We start from the raw sequence: 24,851 nt of genomic DNA, 5'->3' as shown, positions 1-24,851 counted from the left end.
ATATAGACAGAAGAGGAACTCATTATTAGACAGTGAACCCATAGAATTGCTTATCGTCTCAGTTCAGTCACCACCATGGACGTCAACAAGTTTACAACAACTATCCTTGAACATTATCTTCCCTTAACCAGGCACACACAGCCCCCAGCCATAGGGAACAACCAGGACTCTCAGTTCCCTGAGGTCTCCTGGCTTGAGATAGCTTTGCTGATCTCTTTTACATTCCTCAGGCCTGGGAAAAAGAGTGCATTCCAAGTCAAGGGTAAGGGCTTTGCTTTCTGTGAGAGACATACTGTCTCCTCCAGGAGTTACCTCCGGCTAAGACTGCATGCTTCCCACAAGGTTCCATGAAGAATGCTAAGCAAAGTAAAAACAGGTTTAAAAGTAGGGTCGGGCTTCCCTGGTGGCGCAGTTGTTGGGAGTCCGCCTGCCAATGCAGGGGACAGGGGTTCGATCCCTGGTCCGGGAAGATCCCACATGCCGTGGAGCGGCTGAGCCCGTGCGCCACAACTGCTGAGCCTGTGCTCTAGAGCCCGTGAACCACAACTACTGAGTCCACGTGCCGCAACTATTGAAGCCCACGTGCCTGGAGCCCGTGCTCCGCAACGAGAGAGGCCACCTCAATGAGAGGCCCGTGCGCTGCGGCGAGGAGTGGCCCCTGCTCACCGCAACTAGAGAGAGCCCGTGTGCAGCAGCGAAGGCCCAACACAGCCAAAAATAAATAAATAAAATAAATTAAAAAAAAAAAAAAAAAAAAAAGTAGGGTCAATACATTAGGCTGGAAGGGATCAGGAATGACTAGATTCAGAAAAGGACATTAAATAGAATGTGAAATATCTCATAATCCATAAAGTGAATAAATTGGTATGAATGTTGATTAAAATGATAATCTTTGACACTTTTTAAAAACAATTCATTGTATTGACTTCATATTTACTTTTCATAGATTTTCTGTTTTCCATTTATTATTCTTATTATTTGTTAAAGTCCAGTCAAGGGGAACTAGCGGTGGACTCTCCAGCCTCTCCTTTCCAACCTAAACTGCTGATGCGAGAGTAGCCCCCTTGCAGAGCCACCCTCCTCCCTGTCTTTTAACAGGTGTCTCCTGCAGCCCCCCAAGGTTAAACCCACAGGTATGTACCTGCAATGGGGCTGATATATATGTACACTCATCAGGGAACTACGACAACCGGGCAAAGGAAGTGCCAGAAGAAGGAGAGCCTTGGCTTCTCCTGTGCCTTTGTGGGCTTTTCTCATCCGTGTGTCTACCCAGGGAGTCCAGTGAGGCCCGGCCCTCCCGCTATAATCCAGGCTCACACCGCGAGGTTGCTTTTCTTTGAGATTGTCAGGGACAGGCGGTTCCTGGCTTGGTATCAGCTCTCCCCTTATGCCTGCTGAGGCTTATTTCACTCTTTTCTTTCCGCTCTGGTGGTCCCCAGGTCTCCTGATGCTCTAAGCCAGGCCATTCCCATTGAGTTAGGCTGCCAGGTCAGAGTTCCTTCTGCAGCATCTCTCATTATTATCACACTAAGGTCAAAATCAAGTACGTGCAGAAGCTGGAAATCAAATCCATTCAGCCGTTCAGCAGATAACATTTTTGCATCTCCTTCTCAGAGTCAGCCATTGGGCTGAGCCCTGGGGAGGGGGGGAATGGGCAAGAGAGGCAAGGCTCCTGTCCTCCTGAGGCTTACAGGGATCAGTTCCCTCCACTTTATTACTTTTTAATGGTACAGACATGATCTACAGTGTTTAGTAAATGGTCCAAATTTGAGTCATTTACATTTTCTCGTAGAAATTTAGACTCAAAATGGTTTTTACAGGTAATCTGAATGTACTCCTTTGGGCTCTCATTTCCATATTTGTAACATTAAGGCACTGAAACACAATGTCTAAAAGTCATTTATAATTGCATTTCCAATATTAAAAGTCAATGAAATATGAATTAAATTCTCAGCGAAGTTTTTGATGCAACTTAATAACAGATCCCAAAATGCAAATGACAAAATAAAGGATTAAAAGATCCTAGACAACTTTGGGAAGGAAGTGTAAAGTAGTTGGAGGTGAAGAGGGCTTTCTAGGCTCATTACACACAAATATACAATGGGACAGAATAGAGAGCCCAGATACAACCCACACATATATAGAAACTTGATCTATGAAAAAAGTAGCATTGAACCTGAATGGAAAAGGACAGACTATTTAACAAATAGTGATGAGAAAACTGGCTAAACTTTTAGAAACATAAATCTGATCATTATCTCACACTCACCAAGAATGATTTCAGGTGAACTGAAAAACCTACATATGAAAATTAAAATTTGGAACAGTTAGAATAAAATGTACGAGAATATCTTTATGATAGTAGGTCAGGGAAGAATTTCTCCAAAAATAAAAAAAGATAAATATATGTATCTAGCTATGGTATGCTAAAGCTAAAATGATCTTAAAGATAGTCTTGCCCAATGCCTTAGTATACAGACAGAGAGATAAAATCAAGGGGGACACAATCAGAAAATTAAGTATATGTTTAACAGTTTAACTTAATTTTCTGATTGTCTATCCCCCTTGACTTTAATAGTTTATGTGATTTCTTTCATTTTAATACGGAAACAGTTTTTCAACTTTTTAAATCAGAATCACTTTGTATCTGATTAGAGATTGCTTGAAGAACTGCATTTTTAAAAATTCTTGTTTAAAAGTAAGAAATTGCATTAATGATGATTCATGAATAAAATAAAATATTGTAAAATAAATTCAAATTTTCTTACATTTTAAAGACCTTACAAAATAAATGTGATTGTGAGATAATTGAAAAATTAATTTCATGAACAAATAAAGTGAAAAGCAGGAAAAAGGTACATAAAAGGTACAAGCAAAGCACTTTAAATAATTGAAAAAGGGAGGGGGAAAACCACGTATTGCTTAGAAATTATGGGAAAAGCTTTGTAAATGAGGTGACTTTTTAAATGGTCTTAAAGACAGGTAGCACTGTGACAAGCCATGATAGTGAGAGCAGAACCAAAACTATATATCATATTATGTCATATTATATACAGTGAGTATATAAAATCAAGAGGCCGGAAGTGGGAAAATTCACCCATTTTACAATACACAAAAGGCACTATGACAGCAATGCCCTTCTCTATTTTTGCTGCCTATACCGGCTCTTTCTTGCATTTTTTGGCTTAATTTCTATATAGCATCCCCACTTCCAATCTTGACCATGCCAACCCACACCTCCAATGCACAAATATTACTGTATTACTCCCCTGCTTAAAACTCCTCTTCTAAAAACCCAGTGAATACATATCAGGGTTGTAACTTCCTATAACTTTAAATGTCTTCTAAAATCTGACTCTACTCTGGCACACTTTACACACAAGCGGTTCTGGGGTACTTATGGTTCACAAACGCAGATATTCCATGACCTTTGCCCTGCCCAGGTTCCCCCATCACCCAATCCTTCCTCCACACCCACTTAATGAGCCTGCCTCATCCATCAGAACAAACTCAGTCACCTCCATTCTGGTGCCTTCTTGGTTCTCAATGGCAAAGTCCCCTCCTACTTTTCTCACCATCTTCCCTTGCAAAAAGCATGTATAACTCTGCATGGCAACTGTGTGTTTAATTTTTTGAACCCCTTATGGGATGTGCTCCTTGAAGGCAAGGTTCATGCTCTTTGCTTTGATGTGTCCTGAGTACCTACACAGTGTCTGCACAGAGCAAGACCTCAATATATTCAATATTCAGTTAGATACAAGTTATGCAAAAACAATAGCTTTCCTATAAATCAGTATCAACCAATTAGAAAATCTAATTTAAAAAGATTTCATTCAGGGCTTCCCTGGTGGCGCAGTGGTTGACAATCTGCCTGCCAATGCAGGAGACACGGGTTCGAGCCCTGGTCTGGGAAGATCCCACATGCCGCGGAGCAACTAGGCCCGTGAGCCACAACTACTGAGCCTGCGCGTCTGGAGCCTGTGCTCCGCAACAAGAGAGGCCGCGATAGTGAGAGGCCCGCGCACCACGATGAAGAGTGGCCCGAGCTTGCTGCAACTAGAGAAAGCCCTCACACAGAAACGAAGACCCAACACAGCCAAAAATAAATAAATAAATAAATAAATAAATAATAAAAATAAAGGAATTCCTAAAAAAAAAAAAAAAAAAAGATTTCATTCAAAATGACAATAAAAACGTTAAAGTACATTAAGAGTAAATACAACAAAATGTTGGAAATATATGAAAACATGAAAAATTGGATGTTTCACAAGCTCATGGATAAGAATACTTAATAAATGAAGGTGAAAAAATTGGCTCTCCATATGGAAACAAATAGATTACAAATGTAAATCCTAAAATGAGGATTAATTACAGGTTGATTAAAGATCTAACTGTATAAATAAATGCATGAAAGCAACCAACTAAAACAGAAAAATAGCAGTTTTATATTACCGTGTGGAGTAACTTCTTAAATAAGACACAAAAAGTATAAGCCATAAAGAAAATAAATTTGATTTCATTAAAATTTAAAGTATCAGTAAGACACAGGAGACTATAAGCAAATTTAAAGGCAAACCATGACATGAAAGAAGATAATTGTATAGTTTATTAACTGCATAGGAATAGTGTTCAGAATACAGAGAGAACCCCTATGAACCATTAAGAAAAAATATCACATAGAAAAATAGGCAGAATTTATAAACCAGGAAAATCCATTGATCAACAAACATATGAAAACGTGTTCAAACTGTAGAGAAATGTAACTTTTACACACCCATTTACCCAAGGGAGGAAAAAGTCTCATCTGAAAATATAAGATGTTGGTGAGGAAGCAGAGTAAAAGGGACTTAAATTCAGGGGAGAGTGCACTTGGCTATACCATCTGGGAAACAATTTGGCAATATCTAGTTTGTGCCAACATAAGCCCAGAAAATCCACCTCTAAGCATATAACCTAAAAACAAACAAAAAACTCCTGCACATTGTACTAGGAAATACAAACTGTGGAATAGTTTGTATTTCCTACTTATACTTATACCAAGGAATAGTGTACAGAATAAAATGAATAAACAGGAACTCCATCAAAATGATTAAATCTCAAAAAACGTAATCTTGAGCAAAGTCAAGTATGTTTCAGGAAGTTACAAAGTGTATGATTCCAGTTATATAAAGCTGAAACTATGCAAAGCAACAGCACTATTACTAAAATAAATATAAAAATGTAATAAATGTAGAAAAACTATGCATAGAATTATAAACGTAAGTTTACTTCTGAAGTTACTGTGTTGGGGCTTCAACTTTACCCATTTTATTTCTGTTTTAAAAAAGTGAAGTAAATATAGCAAAATGTTATTTTTTAAGACAGTTTTATGTTCTCTGCTTGAAATGTTTCATAACTTAAAGAAATATGGCAATATCAATTGCTTCTCAGGATGTGATACAAGTTCTCCCATTTCATTGGAATAACTGGAACAATTACTTGTGAGCAATCTGAAAACATCTAGTAAAGTGAAAGTGCACATATTTTAAAAACTACAATTCTACTTCTAACCACGTACCTTGGAGAAACTTGGATACATAGGATCAAGCGAATTATATAAGTGTATTTGTTGAAGTATAGTTTATAATAACAAAAATAGAAAAACCTCATTGATGTCCATTAACAGAAGAAGTATAGTTTATTTACGTAATACAGGACAATACAACCACTGAAATGAACAAACTGGATCTATGTAGTAACATAGATAAATACTGAGTACAATTGTTCAGTGTGTTACTGTGATAAGATTGGTAAAATGTGGGTAGTCTGTATGTGGCAGTTTGTAATACGATTCTATATAATTTCCAGTATGTTTGAAATATTACGTAATTTAAAAAAACCTAAATGAAACAATGGTAGATATTGTTGATAGCTTTGAATTACAAGTTTTAGTTTAATTATTACTCTAGGTAATGAGAAACCATGGGAAAGTTTAAGAGGGGGAATTATATGTTTCAAACTGAAATTTAGGAAAATTAATCTGGCAGAAGTACAAGGGTAATCGAGCTGGCAGTAAAAAGAACTGTTGGAAAATCTCACCAACATTTGAGCCTGAAGTTATAGAAGCAGAATTTCAACTGGAAAGAGACCACAGAGGACAAAGACATTTGCAGGCAGCACGAATAAGATACGGCATTTGGTTGTCTGTAGTGAATCAGAGAAAGGGAAGAGCCAGTATCGTCTCTAAGATCTGATAGTGAGTCATTTTGAAATGACTGGTAGTGTTAATAGAAATATCTACTTATATATGTTTATATGTACTAAGTGGCTGGTTTGGGAAGAAAAAATAGTATGCTCTATTTAGACTCATTGCATTGGGGTGCACTATGGGTATTAAGAAGGAAAGCTTTCATAAAAACTTGGCCATGCCAATCTGGAGATTGGAAGTGAGATTAAAGTTTAAAATATCTACTTTAGACAAATCTTTTGAGAAGTAGTAATAAAACTGTAGGGCTCAGGACTGAATAAGGATTCTAAGAAAAAGAGGTAAGAGTTTAAGAAACAGACCATCGAGAGAAGTCTTGCAGTGCTGGGCACTGGGAGGGCAGGAGGAGGAGGGGAAGCCAGTGAAAGATGCAGCTGAAAAGGCAGAAGGAGGCACAAATGCAGGGATTCCTCGCCTTCCACACAGACGTGACACCAGGTATTAGAAACAGAGCACGTGCATTTAGGGCTGGAAATTGGTAAGGTGTATATAATGGAAGGCCCAGAAGTGGAGAGCTTCTTAGGTTATACTATGTGCTTCTACTAGCTGAAACAAAGTGACAGTCGAAAAAAAAAATCAAATGACAGAGAAGAGCTAGTCAAGCAAAGCCCAGGAGGCCCAGCACTCCAGGTGAGGAAGCATGGCAGCCCCAATGCAGGTGTGGCCAAGGCGCGATCACCCTAGCGACCTTCACTCTGGTTACCATGCCTTCACTCACATCAATCCATGCACATCATTTTGCCAGACTAAAATGTCTAAAACACCTTTAATCAAGTAATTGTTCTGGATTAAAATCCTGCCATGTTCCCACTTTGCGTCAAACATAAAACCCAGTGAAGCGTGTTGCCTAAAGCAAAGAAAGAGGTACTGTCCCAAAGGGGTGAAATATGTAAAAAACTCCAAAATGATGATACTGCTTCACTGTGGCAAGTCAAGTCAGTGTTTGTTGTTTAGAAATACCACTGTCAATAGGTAAAAGTCGTGCGTCTACCATGTGCCTGCACTTTGAATGTTTTATCTTATTTACAGCTTACAGTAACCTTATGGAATAGCCTTTTGGCATCTGACACTCAATTTACAGATGAGGTACAGAGTTGGAAAGTCAACGGACTCAACCGAAGGTCTTTCTTTCCAGAGCTTTTCCTCCCCACTATACTGTGCTAATGCTTGAAGCTTGGAACTCTTGAGTTGAGGCTTAAATCGTGTGAATAATCTGAAATACTGCGTTTTCCTGAAGCAGAGGTTTGTGGAGAGTCGTTTCAGAGACAAAAAGAATGTAGTCATTGCTAGAAGAGGGACAGCAATCAGCTCCATCGAAGTCATAAAACCACATATCATAAAAGTCAACGTTAATGAGATGGAAGACCTATCTCAGAATTATAGTTTTGCATATAGGACGATTTTTGTAATGGTTTTTGTGTTTAAAAATAAAGACAAGTGGGAAAATTTCATAATTCTCAAACACATTTAAAGCGATGCATGGACCTAGGTTTCAAGGCTGGCAGATTACACGCAGCACAGGGAAAGTGTTAAAGAGCTCTGAGGACCCACTGGTGACATTATCTTTGAGATTAAGAACTGAGACACAGCAGAGACAAAGCACTACAACAGAGATATTAAATGGCTCCAATCTATATTGGGAGGAAACCTACATAAAATAGGTTATTAAGAAAAAGTATACCATGTCCTAGTCAAGGATGCCATATCAGAGGGCAGCCTCTACTGGGGTAAGAGTGAAATGCATTGTCATCAAAATGTGTGCAGTAGTTAGCACAGGTATTCTGAGTAGAAACTAGAAATGAGTGTAAAAGAATGAAGCCTTCAGACTCAGTGTTATCTTACCTCCCTTAAAATCACAGTCTTCCTCTATAAAATAAAGACGATATCTGACCTACCCACTGAAGAATGTGTTATTTTAAAGGGGAACTATATGTAAAAGCATGTTTTAAATTGTAAAATACTATAAAAATACAAGTTGACTCTTAATGGAAATTCCTCTTGCTCAGAAACAGTTATTATACAGTTCTAATTCATATACTACTTGAAATTTCACAACCAATTTTAAAAATAAATATATACATAAAGAACAGTCAAAATAGCAACTGAAACAAATACAACACAATATAAGAAATAGATCTAATGTTATAGAACTTAATTTTTTTTTTTTTTAATTTAGGTAGCCTTTACAGAAATAGAGACACAGACGTGGAGAACAAATGTATGGATACCAAGGGGGAAAGAGGTGGGGTGGCTGGAATTGGGAGACTGGGATTGACACATACACATTATTGATACTATGTATAAAATAGACAACTGTTGGGAACATACCGTATAGCACAGAGAACTCTACCTAATGCACTGCGGTAACCTAAATGGGAGGGAAGTCCAAGAGGGAGGGAATATCTGTATGTTTATGGCTGATTCATTTTGTTGTGCACTGGTATATACCACAACATTATAAAGCAACCATTCTCCAATAAAAATTAATTTAAAAAAATTTAGGTAGCCTTTAAACAATACTTATACAAAACAAATGCACTTTGGGGGTTTCTGTTGTTGCATGGTGTGTTCTTAAGGAAGCTAAATTTTAGTGCTTTCTCAAAGAATTTTCAGAAAGTGTCTTTAGGTGAAGTTAAAAAATATTATAAATTGAATAACATCTTTAGGTAAGATGTTAAGACATTTTCTAGCTGATATATCACCTATTACAGCCTTTGTATTGTAATTCAATTGATAATGCTAAAGCTAATGACGAAGGGGGAAATTACAAAGTGCCTCCAGGACAGCAGTGCCAATACTCCTCTATGTGTCAATCAAAACCCTGATAGTGCAGTGCTGAATATAAACTTATTGAACAACTTAGCAAAGATTTATTGACTGCCTGCTTTTGTGCCAGGCTAAGCTAGTCTGACATTGGTTCTTAGCCATCTCTGTGCCCCCTGTACATAGTACATACTAGACTTGCAGGTATTGATGTTAATTTTTCTTTTCCTTCTTTTTACTGCTTCATCTTGATATATTTCATATTAATATATCCTTAATTAATATTTAATATTAATATACCCTTAATGTTAATATATATTAACATAGTCTTGATATTGTTAATTGAAAAACGTACCAAATATGTTACAGATTCTAATTGCATAACAAAACGATTATTTCCTTCACCACTGATTCTGAATCCTAAATGAGTCAGATACCCAAATGCCTCAGGTGTTAAGCTATTTTTTTAAAAGCAATTTTTCGGTTCCCCCTTCACTTTCTATCCAGGTACTGAAATTATCCTGTCATCAGAGGGCATAATAACTGAAACCTCTTCCTAGATGCTTTATTTGGGACTTCATTTATTTTGTATCCTGGGCAGTTTTATTATCATTTAAAGAGGAGCTGCAACTAGGTATCACCTTGAGAATCAAAACAGCTAAGGGCACTTTTTGGATGGGAATGTAGCCAAGTGATCTCTTACTGGAGATACAAAATGAAATTTCATTGAAATGCTGCTGAACTTTATCTTCTTCTCAGTAATGACATTTTCTAAAATTTGGACAAGTGGCTCACTTTGAGCTCAAAAGCAAAGGTAGAGAAGTTTGCACTGCTGTTTGTTTCCAGAGTCAATGGAGTGTTCAAGCCGCTTGGCTCCTAGTAATTAAGGTGTCCTGTGGGCAACTGTAGCTGATATAAAATAAACCTCATTTCACAGAGAACACTAATGTGCAACTGCAAAATAATCAACATTTATATTTTCAAACTAAAAAAACTTCTGCACAGCAAAAGAAACCATCCACAAAATAAAAAGGCAACCTATAAAATGGGAGAAAATATTTGCCAATCATGTATCCGCTAAGGAGTTAATAACCAAAGTATTTAAACAATTTATACACCTCAACAGCAAAAAAAAACAACAACACTCTTAGAAATGGGCAGAGGACTTAAATAGATATTTTCCAAAGAAGACGTACAGATGGCCAATAGGTACAGGAAAAGGTGCTCAATATCACTAATCATCAGGGAAATGCAAATCAAAGCCCCAGTGAGACGTCACCTCACACCTGTTCGAATGGCTAACATCAGAAAGGTAAGAGATAACAAGTGTTGGCAAAGATGTGGAAAAAAGGGAACCCAGTGCACTTTGGTGGGCAGGGAAGTCAGTGCAGCCACTATGGAAAACAGTATGGAGGTTCCTCAAGAAATTAAACACAGAACTACATAGGATCCAGCAGTTTCACTTCTGGGTACATATTCAAAGAAATTAAAATCAGGATTGTAGTAGAGTTATCTACACTCCCATGGTCACTGAAGCATTACTCATATCAGGCTTTCTTTGCTTATGGGACTCCAATTCAAAAGGGCTGCAAAGATGCATATTCCTTTTCAAAGGGATACATTTTCAGTAGCTCTGTCAAGGACTCTGAGCATCATAGACCAAGGTCTGTTTCAGATCTTGTAAAATACAGTTATTTAATGTTAACAGAGTACAATGAGGTTGGTATCCTTATCCTCATTTTACAAATAAGAAAAGTGAGGCTCAGAGGTATCTCATTTGTAAAATGGGGCTACATTTTGATGCCCCGCTTACATTTTTTAATTAAACATTTTTGAGATAATTGTAGTTCCACATGCAGTTATGAAAAATAATACAGAGTGACCCTGCATTCTCTTTACTCAATTTTCCCTACGGGAACATCTTATATAGTCCACCATTACAACCAGGATGTCAATTAATACGGTCAAGATACAAAATATCCCCATCACCACAAAGATCCCTCACATTGCCCTTTTATCACCCTATCCACACACAAACTCCACTTGCTCTCCCCTGTCTATAACCTCTGGCTACTACAAATCTATTCTTCGCTTCTATAATTTTGTAGCTCAAGAATGTTATATAAATGAAATCACACAGTTTATAACGTTTTGGGATTTTTTTTTCACTCACTCAACATAATTCTCTCAAGATTCATCTTTGGGGGGTATCAGTGGTTTAATCCTTTTTATTGCTGAGTAGTATTACATGATGTGGATGACCTACAGTTTAACCACTCACCCAATGATGGACATCTGGCTTGTTTTCAGTTTGGGGATATTTCAAATAAATCTGCTACAAACATTTGTGTATGGTTTGCCTGTGAACAAAAGTTTTCATTACTCTGGGATAGATGTCCAATGGATGGTACCGCTGATGACCGTATGGCCATTGCATAATTAGTTTAATTAAGAAGCTGCCACATTGCTTTCACGAGTGTCTGAACCATGTCGCATTCCCAACAGTAACATATGAGTGATCCAGGTTTTCTGCCTCTTGCCAGTATTTGCTGTTGTCACAGGTTTTCATTTCAGCCTTTCCAATAGGTGTCTACTGATAACTCATGGTGGTTTTAATTTGCATCTCACTAGTGGCTAAGAATGTTGAACATCTGTTCATGTGCTTATTTTCCATCTGCACATCAACTTTTGTGAAGGATCAGTTCATGTTTTTTGCCCATTTTCTAACTGGATTATTGTTTTTTAAATTTAACTGCAGCGTTTTAAGAGTTTTTTATTCTAGTTCTCTGTTAGAGACATGTACTTTGTAAATAATCTCCCCCCTCATAGCTTTCTTTAAATCCTCTTCACAGGCTCTTTCACAACGCAAAAGTTTTTCATTTTTATAAAGTTAATTTATCAAGTTTTCCTTTTAAGGATCACACTTTTGATGTCAAGTCTAAGAACTCTTTGCCTAGTCCTAGTTCCCAAAGATTTTCTTTTACCTTTTGTTAGAAATTTTATAGTTTTACTTTTAACATTTAAATCGATAATCTATTTTGAGCTATAAGGTGTGAGGTTTATTTTGAGATTCATTCATTTTGCCTTTGGATGTCCAATTGCTCCCAGAACATTTATTTGAAAGATATCCTTTCTTCACTGAATTGTTTCTGCACCTTTGTCAAAAATGTGTTGCGTACATTTGTGTGGGTTCCTCTTCTAGAACAAACTTTTTCATAATTATATAGGGTCTGATGTATGCTTCCATCAAAGCTCCTAAACTTCTCCATGGGTGAACAGAGTAATTCACTAACTATGCTCTATATGTCCACACTAGGAGTGAATACAACAGAAAATGAATTCTAGTGTCTACATATTGTTAAGGACAATTGTTTAATAGCCATTACTCTAAAAATTAGTTATTTTAGTATATATTTAGTATACATAGGATTTTAGTATATTTTAAAATTTAATTGCATCACTCCCAATAATGCCATTTTATCCGTCAGATGTATTAGTTGCTATTAGTTGTAATCAAAGCTGACAATGGCTGACTTAGACGGAAAAACGTTTATTTAATTTTTCATTACCTCACATCAGGAATAGAGGCTGGAGAACCAGGTTCAAGACTAAGCAACCATAAGTGACCCATTAAATTATTAAAGTTTCTTGATGAAGCTATTGCTTTTGGACAGTTTGCATTGCTTCTACTTTTGCATCAATAGATTAATCCAGGAGAAAGGACTATTCTGCGTGCCCTGTGAAGACTTCTCCACTGGGTTGCCTCTTTCATCAATAACTCAATGTCGAGACATGTAATTGGCAATACTAGCTCATTTCTCATACCCTAGTAGCAAGGAAGATGAGAAAATAATACTTTTGGTATTTTATCTTCTACAATGTGAGCCATTATTTGCTATCTTCAACATCCATAATGTGGGGTTATTCTCCAAATAGTTGGAAGAAGATTCAAATGCTGGGTGAAAAAAATAAATGATGAATGTCTGAACTGTATTGTTAACTGGTTTAGCTATTTCTTGAGGTACATTATAAACTATTTATCCTAGTTCAGTAGGGTTCTACGGTAATATATAGTGATAAACAGCTTGCTTTGAAATTTTTTCTGGTGAAAAGTACTTCACTTATTCTAGAATCACCTGGGGAGATTAAAACCAAACCAAACAAATCCAAACAAACAAAAACAATTATACTGCCCAGAGATCAACTAAATAAGCCGATCTTGTCATTGCATTTAGTAAATACTAAAACAAAGTAACAAACTCAAAACCCCTCTCCTGTGATTGCAATGTGTATCCAGGGCTAAGAACCACTGCTTTAAGAGGCAGAACTATTTGGCCTTGTTCGTTAAGTCAAACCCTAGAGCAGGCTTAGAATCCTTGCCTTGTTTTCCCTCCATTTTTATACAGGGGCAGGTTAGACCCACGTACACTACTTGCAAAGTTGTAGTTAGTCCTATCACTTAAATATCTTCATTTTTCTTCAACTTCACTATCACAAACCCTAGTTCTAATGTGGAGGTAAATAACCTGTTGAAAATATTTCAAGACAAAATTACCACAGGGAGAGGGTCTCACTACCAGGGAAGAGCTACAGCCAACTCTCTTGGCTCTCGGTGGAGTTCCAGAGGACCACATGGCCTGTAGCTCTCACAAAGAAATCACTATAAAACTCAGCCAGCTGGGACTGCTCCATTCCTGTTAATGGTGGACCAGGTAATTTAGGCCAGCCTTCGTGCTGTTGATTAGAAATGCTGGACAAATACAAAAAATCATCTATCTGAAGGCATTGAAGACTACCAAGGATAAAAACTGAGAATTTTTAATAGGATATTCTAAAAATTAGAATGAAATGAAAATCCTAGACCTGAAAAAATTACTTAAATTGATAATAATGAATAGGTTTAACAGTAGATTATTCACAGCTGAACAGAAAATTAGTGACCTGGAAGAAATGTCAGTAGAAAACATCCATCCTGAATCTTCAAGACACAAAAATAGGGAAAAGAAAAGGTATAAAGGCACAGACGTATGGTACAAATGATCTAACATATGAGTAAGGAAGAAGAGAAAAAATGGACAGAACTGATATGTGAAAGAGTAATGGTGGATAATTTTTCAGAACTGCAGGAAGATATCAAGCTATGGAATTAAGAAGCACTATAGACCCCAAAATAATGAACAGAATAAAAACTACACCTCCACATATGATAGCAAAACTCCTGAAAACCAGGAAAAGAGAAAGTTACAAGCAGCCTGAGGAAAAAAAGACTAATCCTTTTCAAAAGGTAGCAATATGACTGACAGCTGACTTCTCAATGCAAACAATAATAGGTTGAAGAATTGTTTCTTCTCAGTGCTGGAAAAAAATACTTCTACATCGGTGATTCTCAATCAGAGCTAGCCACTAGAATTACCAGTGCCTTTTCTGGATACTAAAATCCACTCCTATTTGGTCTCCTTGCCAAAAGTCCTACTTGACTACAATCCTTTCTACACACCCAAGATTCAGGGATGTTGCTGAATTGAGAATGAACATTTAACCTTTCCTGTAAACACATCAGTGACTTCCTGGATTCTCAGGACAGAGCAAGCTCCTTTATTCTGGCCCTTTACCTCAACGTTCCACACCCATCCCACGGACTCCAATGTGCAGTCCCTCACAAATATTGAGAATCATTTTTTAATAGAGGGCTAAGTAATGTAGAGAATTATGCAAAATATCAGGATGCAACAGTATGAGTGTTAAGTAGCCTTTGGAGGTTTAAATAGTTGTTATGTTTTAAATGTATAGAAGAGTACATTTCATACTTATACATAAATTTGGTACCTTATAGCTAAACATCATGATTTGGCACTGGATGTACTTTTATTTAGAAGAATTACATAGCTAATACTTAAAGATTCCAAGGTGTAATGAAGTCTATAAAAGCATCAGTAAAATGACATGGGTCCTTTCTACAGCACAGCCGCAAGGGTCCTTAAAGCACTCAGAGAGATGTATTCCTTTTCCCTAGTAAGTTAAATGAAAAGGTATAGTTTTCTAAGCAAGCTCAAATATGTCAAAAGTATGTTTTTGTTCTTTTTCTTGAATAGTATGTGAGAAGTCTCACTAGAGTTATGTAGACAGAGATAAATACAGAATTTTCTCTTACTGGTTGCCACCCTTTAAAAGTTATAGTTTTTGAAAGATACACTAAATATCAATTTTAGACTAATATCAAATATTTTTTCCAAATAAAGTATAATGTGAACATGTAACAATTTATATTTTAAAAAGTATGCTAAGACATTTTGTGAACATTTTCTTCTCCTGGAGTTGGGCTAGGTGCTTTTACATAGTCAGGAAGGATAACAATTCAGCGTGAATGAGGACTAACAGACCATTTGGAGATATATACATATTCTATTTAATATATAACATATATATCACATTATATATATGCATGTATCTATGTATGTGTACATATGTACACACGCATACACACACATACACACATACATGCATATTTCAAAGGATAGTGAATGGTCAGAAAAAGTAATTTCATATTTACAAAGAAATCATGAGGAGAAAAATAACTATACATGTTTACACATGCAATACATCTTACATAAAAGTTTACAAATGTAGGTGACAAAGGCACATAGCCAATTTAAAAAAATAAGGAAACTAAGGGAAAAAAAAAGGAACATCATTTCAGTATATCTATTTCAATTCCTGCCACTTAAAAGTAGCAAGCCACACAAATAAACACACAACCCACCCCAGCCTCTCAGAGTTCACGGTATACTTCAGTGCTGCCTGATATTAAGGCAACAGGGTAACACAATCACACTTTTTGCTGCATAACTATGTCACCTTTTGATTTGCCAGATCCCAGTAAATGTTTATCATTTTTTAGTTGTGTTTTTCTTTAAATAAACTCAGTTTTCAGTAAGTTCATTCAAACATAAGCTTTTATATGACAACCTTAAATAAAAGATGGTTTTTCATAAATAAAGATAATGGTAAAATAAATAGATTTAAATATTTTTAAAATATTTTAAATTCTACCAGGACACTGTCAGTTTTTGAAGCCTGTTTTCCTTTCGTAAAAGAAGAGATTAGCTGGGTTTTAGATGGTACAATGAAAATGAAATCGAGCCCATTCAAGTGGCCTGGAGAAGTATCTGTATAGAACCTCCTTACTGTGGCAAACATTCTTTCATTACATAGTTCTTTTTTTCCAGCTTTATTGAGATATATTGACATATAACTTTGTATAAGTTTAAGGTATACAACATAATGATTTGATATGTATATATTGTGAACTGATCAACACAACAAGTTTAGTTAACATCCATAACCTCACACAGTTGCAATTTTTTTCTTGTGATAAGAACTTTTAAGATCTACTCTTTTAGCAACTTTCAAATATACAATACAGTATTGCTAACTATAGTCACCATTGTATATATTACATCCTCAGAACTTATTTATCTAATAACTTAAAGTTTGTACTTTTGACCTCCTTCACCCATTTCCATCACCTCCCACCTGCCAGCACACTTTTATATGCAATATAGATAGCTTAAGGCTAAGTGAATGATAATATTTGCTTTACACTATGTTACCAATTAAAGAAAACACATTTATTTCGAATAGTACACGTAGCTGTTACTACCTGTCTACATATTTTGCAAAGTGGAAACTGTTCATAGTAGATATAACACTGAACTTGAAGTTATAAAACCTAGATTTGAGTATACGCACTCACACATACAAACCCAATCTGTATCTCTGTAGCCCTGGCTGATTCATTTTACTTCTTTTAAATTTTAGCTTATGTATAAAATGGGGTTAAAAACTAAATACACTTTCAAAAGTATGCTGGGAGAATTATAAAATATACATGAAAATTCTTTATAAGCTGTAAAATGCATGGTACACCCAATGCAACATGATTATGTTACTATTATACAGTCTCAAATTAGGGCTTCCCTGGTGGCACAGTTGTTAAGAATCCGCCTGCCAATGCAGGGGACATGGGTTCGAGCCCTGGTCTGGGAAGACCCCACATGCCACGGAGCAACTAAGCCCATGCACCAGAGCTACTGAGCCTGCGCTCTAGAGCCCGTGAGCCACAACTACTGAGCCCACATGCCACAACTACTGAAACCCGCGTGCCAAGAGCCCATGCTCTGCAACAAGAGAAGCCACCGCAAAGAGAAGCCTGAGCACAGCAACAAAGACCCAACGCAGCCAAATATAAATTAACTAATCAATTTTTTTAAAAAGTCTCAAATTAAACTTCACTGTATTTGTCCTCCAAGTCATTTTACTGTTAAGCCAAGCTTTATGCAATGGATTCAGTAAAATAGCAGGCAAAACACTTTGCACATGTTCAAAGATTATAACCACCATTCATTTCAAATAACATGAAAATAGTTTTCTTTATTAAATGAATTGCTGTTCTCTGCTAATAACAAAATATCATTCCTTATTCCATCCAATTTGACTGACAGGTGCAATATTCTCAGTGGGAAGTAGTGTTATAATGTAAAAATGAATTACTCAGAAGATAATCCTGCTCTGTATCTTAAAATAAAAACTAATGGACACCATTGTAAAGCAATTATACTCCAATAAAGATGTTAAAAAAAAAAAAAAACTGATGGAGATTTATGCAGCAAGTTAACGAAAATGTTCTCTACCTAGAATTCTTGGCCTCTCTGGACAAGTTACCCAGAGCTTGAAGAATAAAGAAAATACCATGAGTAAAATGGAGCAAAAGCTACAAACTGAAGGCAAAGAAGCTATAGCATACTCTATTTTAATTAGTTTGTCTCAATTGGTAGAAATTACTTTTTCCTTTAAACTAGCACTTCAAAATTTACAAAATCTAGAGATGATCTGTAGATGGTGGGAATACAGGTAGCTTTTCTTTTATTTGTATTGCTTGCTTTTTAAATTCTACAGTGTCTAAAATGAAGTGGATGGAAACAGAAACAGACCAACGATAGGAATACTTAATAGTCTTACTCAGTAGTAGTCACATGGCTTATTATGACCCAAATAGAACAACACATTAGAATAAAAATACTTCAAAACAATGACACCTATTTCAAATACATATGTTATTTTATACTCATGTTATTTTATACTCATCCCCAATGTCAACCATTATCGAGCACTTCTGAAATACTTTTAAGGAAATTGGGAATGTAAAACTTACAAAGATAGTTGACCACTGTTTGATTACGCTATTTTCGTCATTTAAAAGATTTCCCTGAGTACTGAGTAAAATCTTTGTTATCTGAGGGAATGCCATCTTTTAAAGTTCACCTTGACAGCAGTCATCTGTAAACCTAGCAAGTCAAAAACTGAGATGTGAACTCTTGTATCTCACCCCTGATTTAATGGCTTCCCTCAGGTATTGCATGGGCATAATCATTTAATATCAAAGCCAGCAAAATGTCTGGCTTTGGTTTTTACAGTTAGGCTTACTTTTATTGTCTTTGCTTTTGGCTTTAAGTTTTGAAAATTCAAAGAAACTCAGGCATGCCCATATGCATACATAGGGATGTTTTAAAAAGGAAAAAGTCTCACTAATTCAGATAATAGAATTTCTTAGAATAGCTAAAATGTCATATACACAAACTACGGTTGCCAATAAATTAGTATAGAGAGATTGAATAGTAGGTATACAAGACCATTTTCTACTCTAAAATTCTAAGAACAAGTGATTTTTGTAGACATATATATAGATACAGAAATAAGTGGTATGTACACATGTTGAACGTATACATAATAGTCACCAAAAATAAAAATCTGAAAGAGAAAGAGAGCTCAAATAATTAAAATTTTTATACATTCTAAATCCATATTTAATGAGAAAGAGGTAAATGATAAATCACCATGGATATAATGGATCCATTTCAGAAAGCAAAATGCCCAGGATATACAATATTCACAAATGGGTAAAGATTTAAAGGCACCCAATACAACTTCTACATCTTAAATACTTAAATTGAGAACTCATATCTGAGGTAATGATCCTGAAAGTTCTTTTGAACTTTTGAATGGTCAGAATTATTGTTATTTATATATCTTATCTTAAATACATTTATTGTATCTAATTCTTGGCAAATTGGTAATGCATTTCATACATGATATAATCTCTCTTCACCAAATAGTTTCTAGAGATTTGGGAGACCAGAGAAATTTTTAAATGCTCTATGGACCAAAAATGATGCAAATGCACCCACAAAAATTCCCATTTATATTAATGAGGGAGATTCTATAAAGGGATAAATTTTCAAAATCATCTCTCATGAAAACTACTCTCTTCCATCATCAGATAAAAGCTATTTGTAGAAGGACAGGAAAATTCAGAAGAGTTTACGAGAAGCAGATATATAATCATCAAACCAGGTATGGGGGTGTCTCAAGGTTTTAATCAAGGAGGGAGAGAGGGCATGAGATAGATGAATCCACAATAAGTTGTTAAAACAAATGGAGACTATGCAAAAGAGAAAATCCTGAATAGATGATTAGCTCATAAAGTTGGTGCTCATCAAATACTCCAAAATTGTGCTCTATATTTCCCTGCTTCCCTTACAGCCAGGTGGGGAAAAGGTGATTATTACTGACCTAGTGTACCATGAGCAGTGGTGATATAGGAGGTATCCACTGTTAACAACCTTGACTTAATAGGACATGACTCTGGAATATTCACACACACACACACACACACACACACACACACACACACACACACCCAGTGTACGCCACCTGATAAACAGTAGATGCTCCATGATTTGACCGTTTGTTGAATATGTAATACCACCCTATCCTGAGACACTCCTTCAATACCCACACATACTAATCCAATCTCTCACCTAACTTTGAGTAAGAACTAGAAAAAAAAAAGCTATATAAAATACTAATTGTCTATGCACAACGTGCCTGTGAATATTCACAATGATGTATTTGAATAGAATTCCTTGAAAACAATGATGTGAGAGTCTAGAAGCAGTCAAACTGCAGAATTACTGTAGACTATTTGCAGTCTGGAATTTGTACACTGGTGGCAATGATGGTAATGATATGGTGATGTCACTGCATAATGCTGCATTTACTTTTGCTACATTTATAGAGTCAATAAGCCCCATATAAAGTTAGTAACAGTTTCAGCAATTGTGTTCTTAGTTTATCTGCAAACAAAGAACAGGTCGGATATTTTGCAATATATGCCTTGCGGACTAAATTTAACCTATTAGAGGTCAGAAGAAAAACAGATAATCAAGGCTAAGAGACAAACAATATTGACCAAAAAGCATTTGCTTTGTTTTATTTTTATTAGAGTTTTTAAGTACTCTTTTCTTAAAAAAAAAAAAAAATACTGGCCACCATGGTATCTTGTGAATTATAATATTAATCATGCAACAGATAAGATGGTGAGAAGAACTAAACTACAGTAAGGGCTTTTAAATCCTGCAAAAGGAAAACAATATATTCATAGAAATGGTAATGTAATATAATGAAAAATTAATAGAGAATTTAAAGAAATGATTCTTTATAAGAGTCGTCATTATACTTTTAATGATTTAATACGTTCAAAAATGTAATGACTGGGACTTCCCTCGTGATGCAGTGGTTAAGAATCCGCCTGTCAGTGCTGGGGACACGGGTTCCATTCCTGGTCCGGGAAGATCCCACATGCCTTGGAGCAACCAAGCCCTGCGCCACAACTACTGAGCCTGCGCTCTAGAGCCCGCAAGCCACAACTACTGAAGCCCGCGAGCCACAACTACTTAAGCCCACGCTCCGAGATCCCCTGCTCCGCAACAAGAGAAGCCACCACAATGAGAAGCCCACACACCGCAACGAAGAGTAGCCCACGCTCGCCACAACTAGAGAAAAGCCCGCGTGCTGCAATGAAGACCTAACGCAGCCAAAAATAAATAAATAATGACTTAACAAGCATATTTTTTAAACGACAAGAGTAATATTCAGGAAGATGATTCTATCTTTTCTCAAAATTATTTTCCTAAATGGAAGGAAAACTGATTAATGATCCAAGACAAATTTGAAAGCAAACAACAAAAAAAATGTTTAACACTTACTACTTCACCCAACTATTTGCCTAAGGAATGATCCTCAACAGGTAGCACTAGGTTCTGTAAAAAGACACAAAAAGACACAAGGCAGGGGCCCTTTCAAACACTTTGACCTGGAAGCACCTCTGGAAGGGCTGCCCACTGCCTAGACGGCAGGAAATGCTTTTCTGCCCTCATTCAGCATAATAATAAGCACTAACTTGTGAGGAGTAAAGGGCACATTAAACGTTTTATCTCAAAATATATTTTCATGTCATCATTTTCATCTCTGATACAACTGGCCTCATATCCGGGCCTTTTTCTCCCTTAGAATACTTAAAATTTGGTTCTTGAAAGTATGCATTCTACCCATACTAAATCAAATATCTGTGCATATTTAATTAGAATTATTTTTATTGTGAAATTTAATTTTGAACATAACCCAAGTATTATTTTATTTAGAAAAGTTCATAGTTCTGAGCCCATAAAATTATGAATATGTATTATTAACTAGGAAAACGAATGCTTAGATAATTCCTGTAACTGATTCCTATTATCTAATGCTTAGATAATTCCTATAACTATGATTTTGGGTATGATTATACATTTTCGTTTTTAAGGCACACGATATTCGCTTAGTGTTTTACTATCTTACGGGACCCATTTAATGTATTAAGCTTCACAGAATCATCTGTGTGAAGTTCTGTCATTGGAATTCACCCTTCTGAATACTAGCATATTCTGAACAGAAAAGTTGCTAAAATTTTTCAAAATAAATAATATTCTCCAAAATAGTCAAGGTTAATTTAGTTTAATATTTTGATATTAAAACAATGCAAAACTGTTTCAACACCAAACTCTGAAGTAAACATGCTTTTACTGTTTTCTGTGAAGGCTGTCCTTTACACAGGCATAACTCTAAACTGTGGGTATGGAAAGAGATGTTTTGGAAATGAAATAAACATCTGCACACATCTTTAGGGGGGAGACGGTGTATGGTGTTCTAAAAGGGCATTTCAAAGGCTGTAAATGCCATAGTTACCCAAGAAACATTCAGTGCTCTTTCCCTGGATCCTATCTTATAACTAAGATGCAAATTCAGTTTTAATTGTATGAAATCCTGGAAAGCTCTGATGGGGGAGGAATCCTATAGACTCCAAGGCCCAGTGCGCTAGGGGGGGTTCTCAGCGTTCTGTTCCTTAGTCTGATTTTCACGTACACGGTGACTGTGGAAGCAGATGCACATCTCCCCGGGGGACTTAAATCATCCATTAGCTTATAGCGTGTGAGGTGTCAGACACAATCGAGATTTCAAGAAGACGCAAGAGGGAGAATGATGAGCAAGCACCCCGTGGGAGCGCAAAGGGCTTCAAAGGTCAAGTTCCTGAAACAGTTCTTACCGCCCCCCCTCCGCGCCCCCAAGCCCTAGCTCCGCACCTCCTGTCTTGGCCGATGGCTGTAAGGGTGACAGATTTGAGCAATACGTCCCGGCCGCGAGAAGCCACCAGCCTGCCGGACAACTGCAGCTTTTCACAAGGGTTCTTCCTTCTCTCTCCTGGGAAAGAATGAGGCGCATTCTTCTACCCAGGAGCGGCCCTTGAAACCTGGCCGAGGGTCTGCACGCCGCGCCTGCCCTCGCTCGCACCGCGGGGCGCGCAGCAGCGCACCGAGGCGCCTGGCTGGGGGGAGGGGAGCTTTGTCCTCACCCAGGTTTGCACTCCCCACTTCTACAGATCTGCTGAAGTTCGAGAATGGGTCCCGTGTGTCCTTGGGGTACAGTCTGCATCTCGGACGTGAAACCCAACGGGGGCAGCACAAAAAGGCAAGTCTGCCTTGTCCCCTGCCTCCTCCCCCAACACCTGCGTCCACCAACTCGCGCAAAGAGGCTTCTGGGTGCGAGGTGACCCTTCCTCTTTTAGGGACTCTACCCTACCCTAGTTTTCTAACGATACGTTTAGCATTTATTTTTCCTTTCTTTCTTTCTTTCTTTCTTTTTTTTTAATGAGAATAACGAAGTTCTCCCTCCTTCTCTTTCCCTCTCCAAGTTAGAGTAATTCATCCGTTCAGCAGGGAAGGCAGGGAATGTTCTAGTTCAAGGCCGCTTTGCCCCAGGATTCCGGAGCTCCGTAGAACTGGAACTTCGAGAAGAGTGAGGTGGAGAGACATCCAGGGAATCCGGAAAGCGGGCACTTTTGGCCCCCAGATCGAGTTTCCCTCGCGCTCTGGACAGGCCCACCCAGGCTGGTCTCGGGTGCCCACTCCCCCGGCGCGCGCTCCCCCGGGGACCTCTGCCCGTCGCTCCGACAGTCCCCCCACGTCTGCCCGCTCTGGGCGGCTCTCGGCCCAGGTGCCCGCCCCTCCTCTCCTGCTCCCTGCAATCCACATCCCAGGTCCTCTAGGGCCGTCTACGCGTTCCTCTTACCTACTCATTCGGTCATTGGAGAAGTTTTAAACCCTCGGGGGTCTACACTGTTTCTCTCCCAAGTCGGGCAGAGCATCTTTCAAAAAACCATGAAAAGGTCTCCGTAAACTTTTCTGTCGCGAACGCTCCCCGTGTCAGCGGCCGTGAGCACACACCTGCGTGCACGCGGACGCAGGTCCACCTGTCCGGGCGCACTCACGGCCGGGGAGCCTGCCCGTGGGCAACTGCTCAGGGAGCACGAAACTCGCCGGCAGTCGCCGGCAGGGACGCGGGGCGCAGGCAAGGCATCAGAAGAGAATTTCGAAATGGGCTGGGGAAGCGGGGAAAATGGTGATTCTAAACGCACACACACACCAGAGCGTGTGTCCACGTCCTGCACACAGAGCAGTTGTACCCGAAGGCGCACACTCCTGAGAACAGAGCACTGTGGACTGCTCTGAATATAAACCCCCCTCCGGGGCGCATTCATCGCGGAACTGACAATCCCTTTCGCCTGCAAGACTTCTCAGTCTGGGTCTAAACCAGCGCCGCGCACATGAGGACGGGGACCCAGGCGCTCCCGGAGCCCTTAGCCGGGTCTGCAGAGCCCCGCGAGGCAGGTGCGGGCCCCCAGCCCGGCCGAGCAACAAGCGGGCCGTCCGCGGGAGGGCCGGGTCCTTCTTTGCCTCTGCCCCCGAGTGGGTCACCTCTCCCCGCCCCGCCCCCCATCGCCAGCTGCGCCAAACGGGCGCAGGGGAAGGAGAAAGCCTAGCGAGCGACTCACCCCCAGCTTCCTGCTGCGGATTTTCACGTAGCCCTGCTTGACTATGTCGTTAAAGTTGGAGGCCATGGCCAGCGCGTTCGGCTTCCCCGCGTCGAGAGCTGCCGTCCGCCACGGGGTCCGCGCAGGTCTCGCATCCAGCCGGCCGCCGCCAGCCGCCGCCCGGTGCCCCCGAGCTCCCGCCGCCGGGGACGCAGGCTGGGTGGCAGGGTGACCGCGGACGGGGAACGCGGCCCGGCGCCGCGAGCAGCGCCCGCCCTCCGCGTTCCGGTCCTCACCTTCGCCCCCCGCCGCCGCCCGCTGCGGGCGCCCCCTCCGCGCCGCCGCCGCCGCCCCCGGCAGCACCCACGGGCTGGCGCCTCACTCGGCGGCGCACAGCTGGCCGGAGTGCACCATCGCGGCTCCCCGGCGCGGGGGGGAGGGGCGGAACGGGGGGGGGGCGGGCCGATTCGCTCGCCCGCCCGGCTCCCTCCCCCTGGCCCGCGGGGTGGCTGGGCTGGGAGATACTCGCAAGACGCGCCCCATCACTCGCGACTCGGGCGGGGAGCTCCTCCCGCCACCCGCGCCCGGGGTCCCGCTCCCACC

The 24,851-nt window shown here is 39.0% G+C and overlaps 1 protein-coding gene across 1 annotated transcript in view; it reads right to left on the bottom strand.

The window, feature by feature from the left end:
- Positions 1–24,507, bottom strand: part of DOK6 (docking protein 6) — a 408,332-nt gene extending 383,825 nt beyond the window's left edge. Inside the window, exon 1 of the mRNA XM_036824038.1 lies at positions 24,270–24,507. Coding sequence (XP_036679933.1) covers positions 24,270–24,335 — 66 coding nt within the window. The 5' untranslated portion in view covers positions 24,336–24,507. The remainder of the gene's footprint in view (positions 1–24,269) is intronic.
- Between the last annotated feature and the right edge of the window lie 344 nt (positions 24,508–24,851).

This window comes from Balaenoptera musculus, chromosome 14, assembly GCF_009873245.2.
Source record: "Balaenoptera musculus isolate JJ_BM4_2016_0621 chromosome 14, mBalMus1.pri.v3, whole genome shotgun sequence".
In the NCBI taxonomy this organism is placed as follows: domain Eukaryota; kingdom Metazoa; phylum Chordata; class Mammalia; order Artiodactyla; family Balaenopteridae; genus Balaenoptera; species Balaenoptera musculus.
The sequence above is the reverse complement of the archived record's forward strand: the minus strand, read 5'-3'. Positions and strand labels throughout refer to the sequence as shown.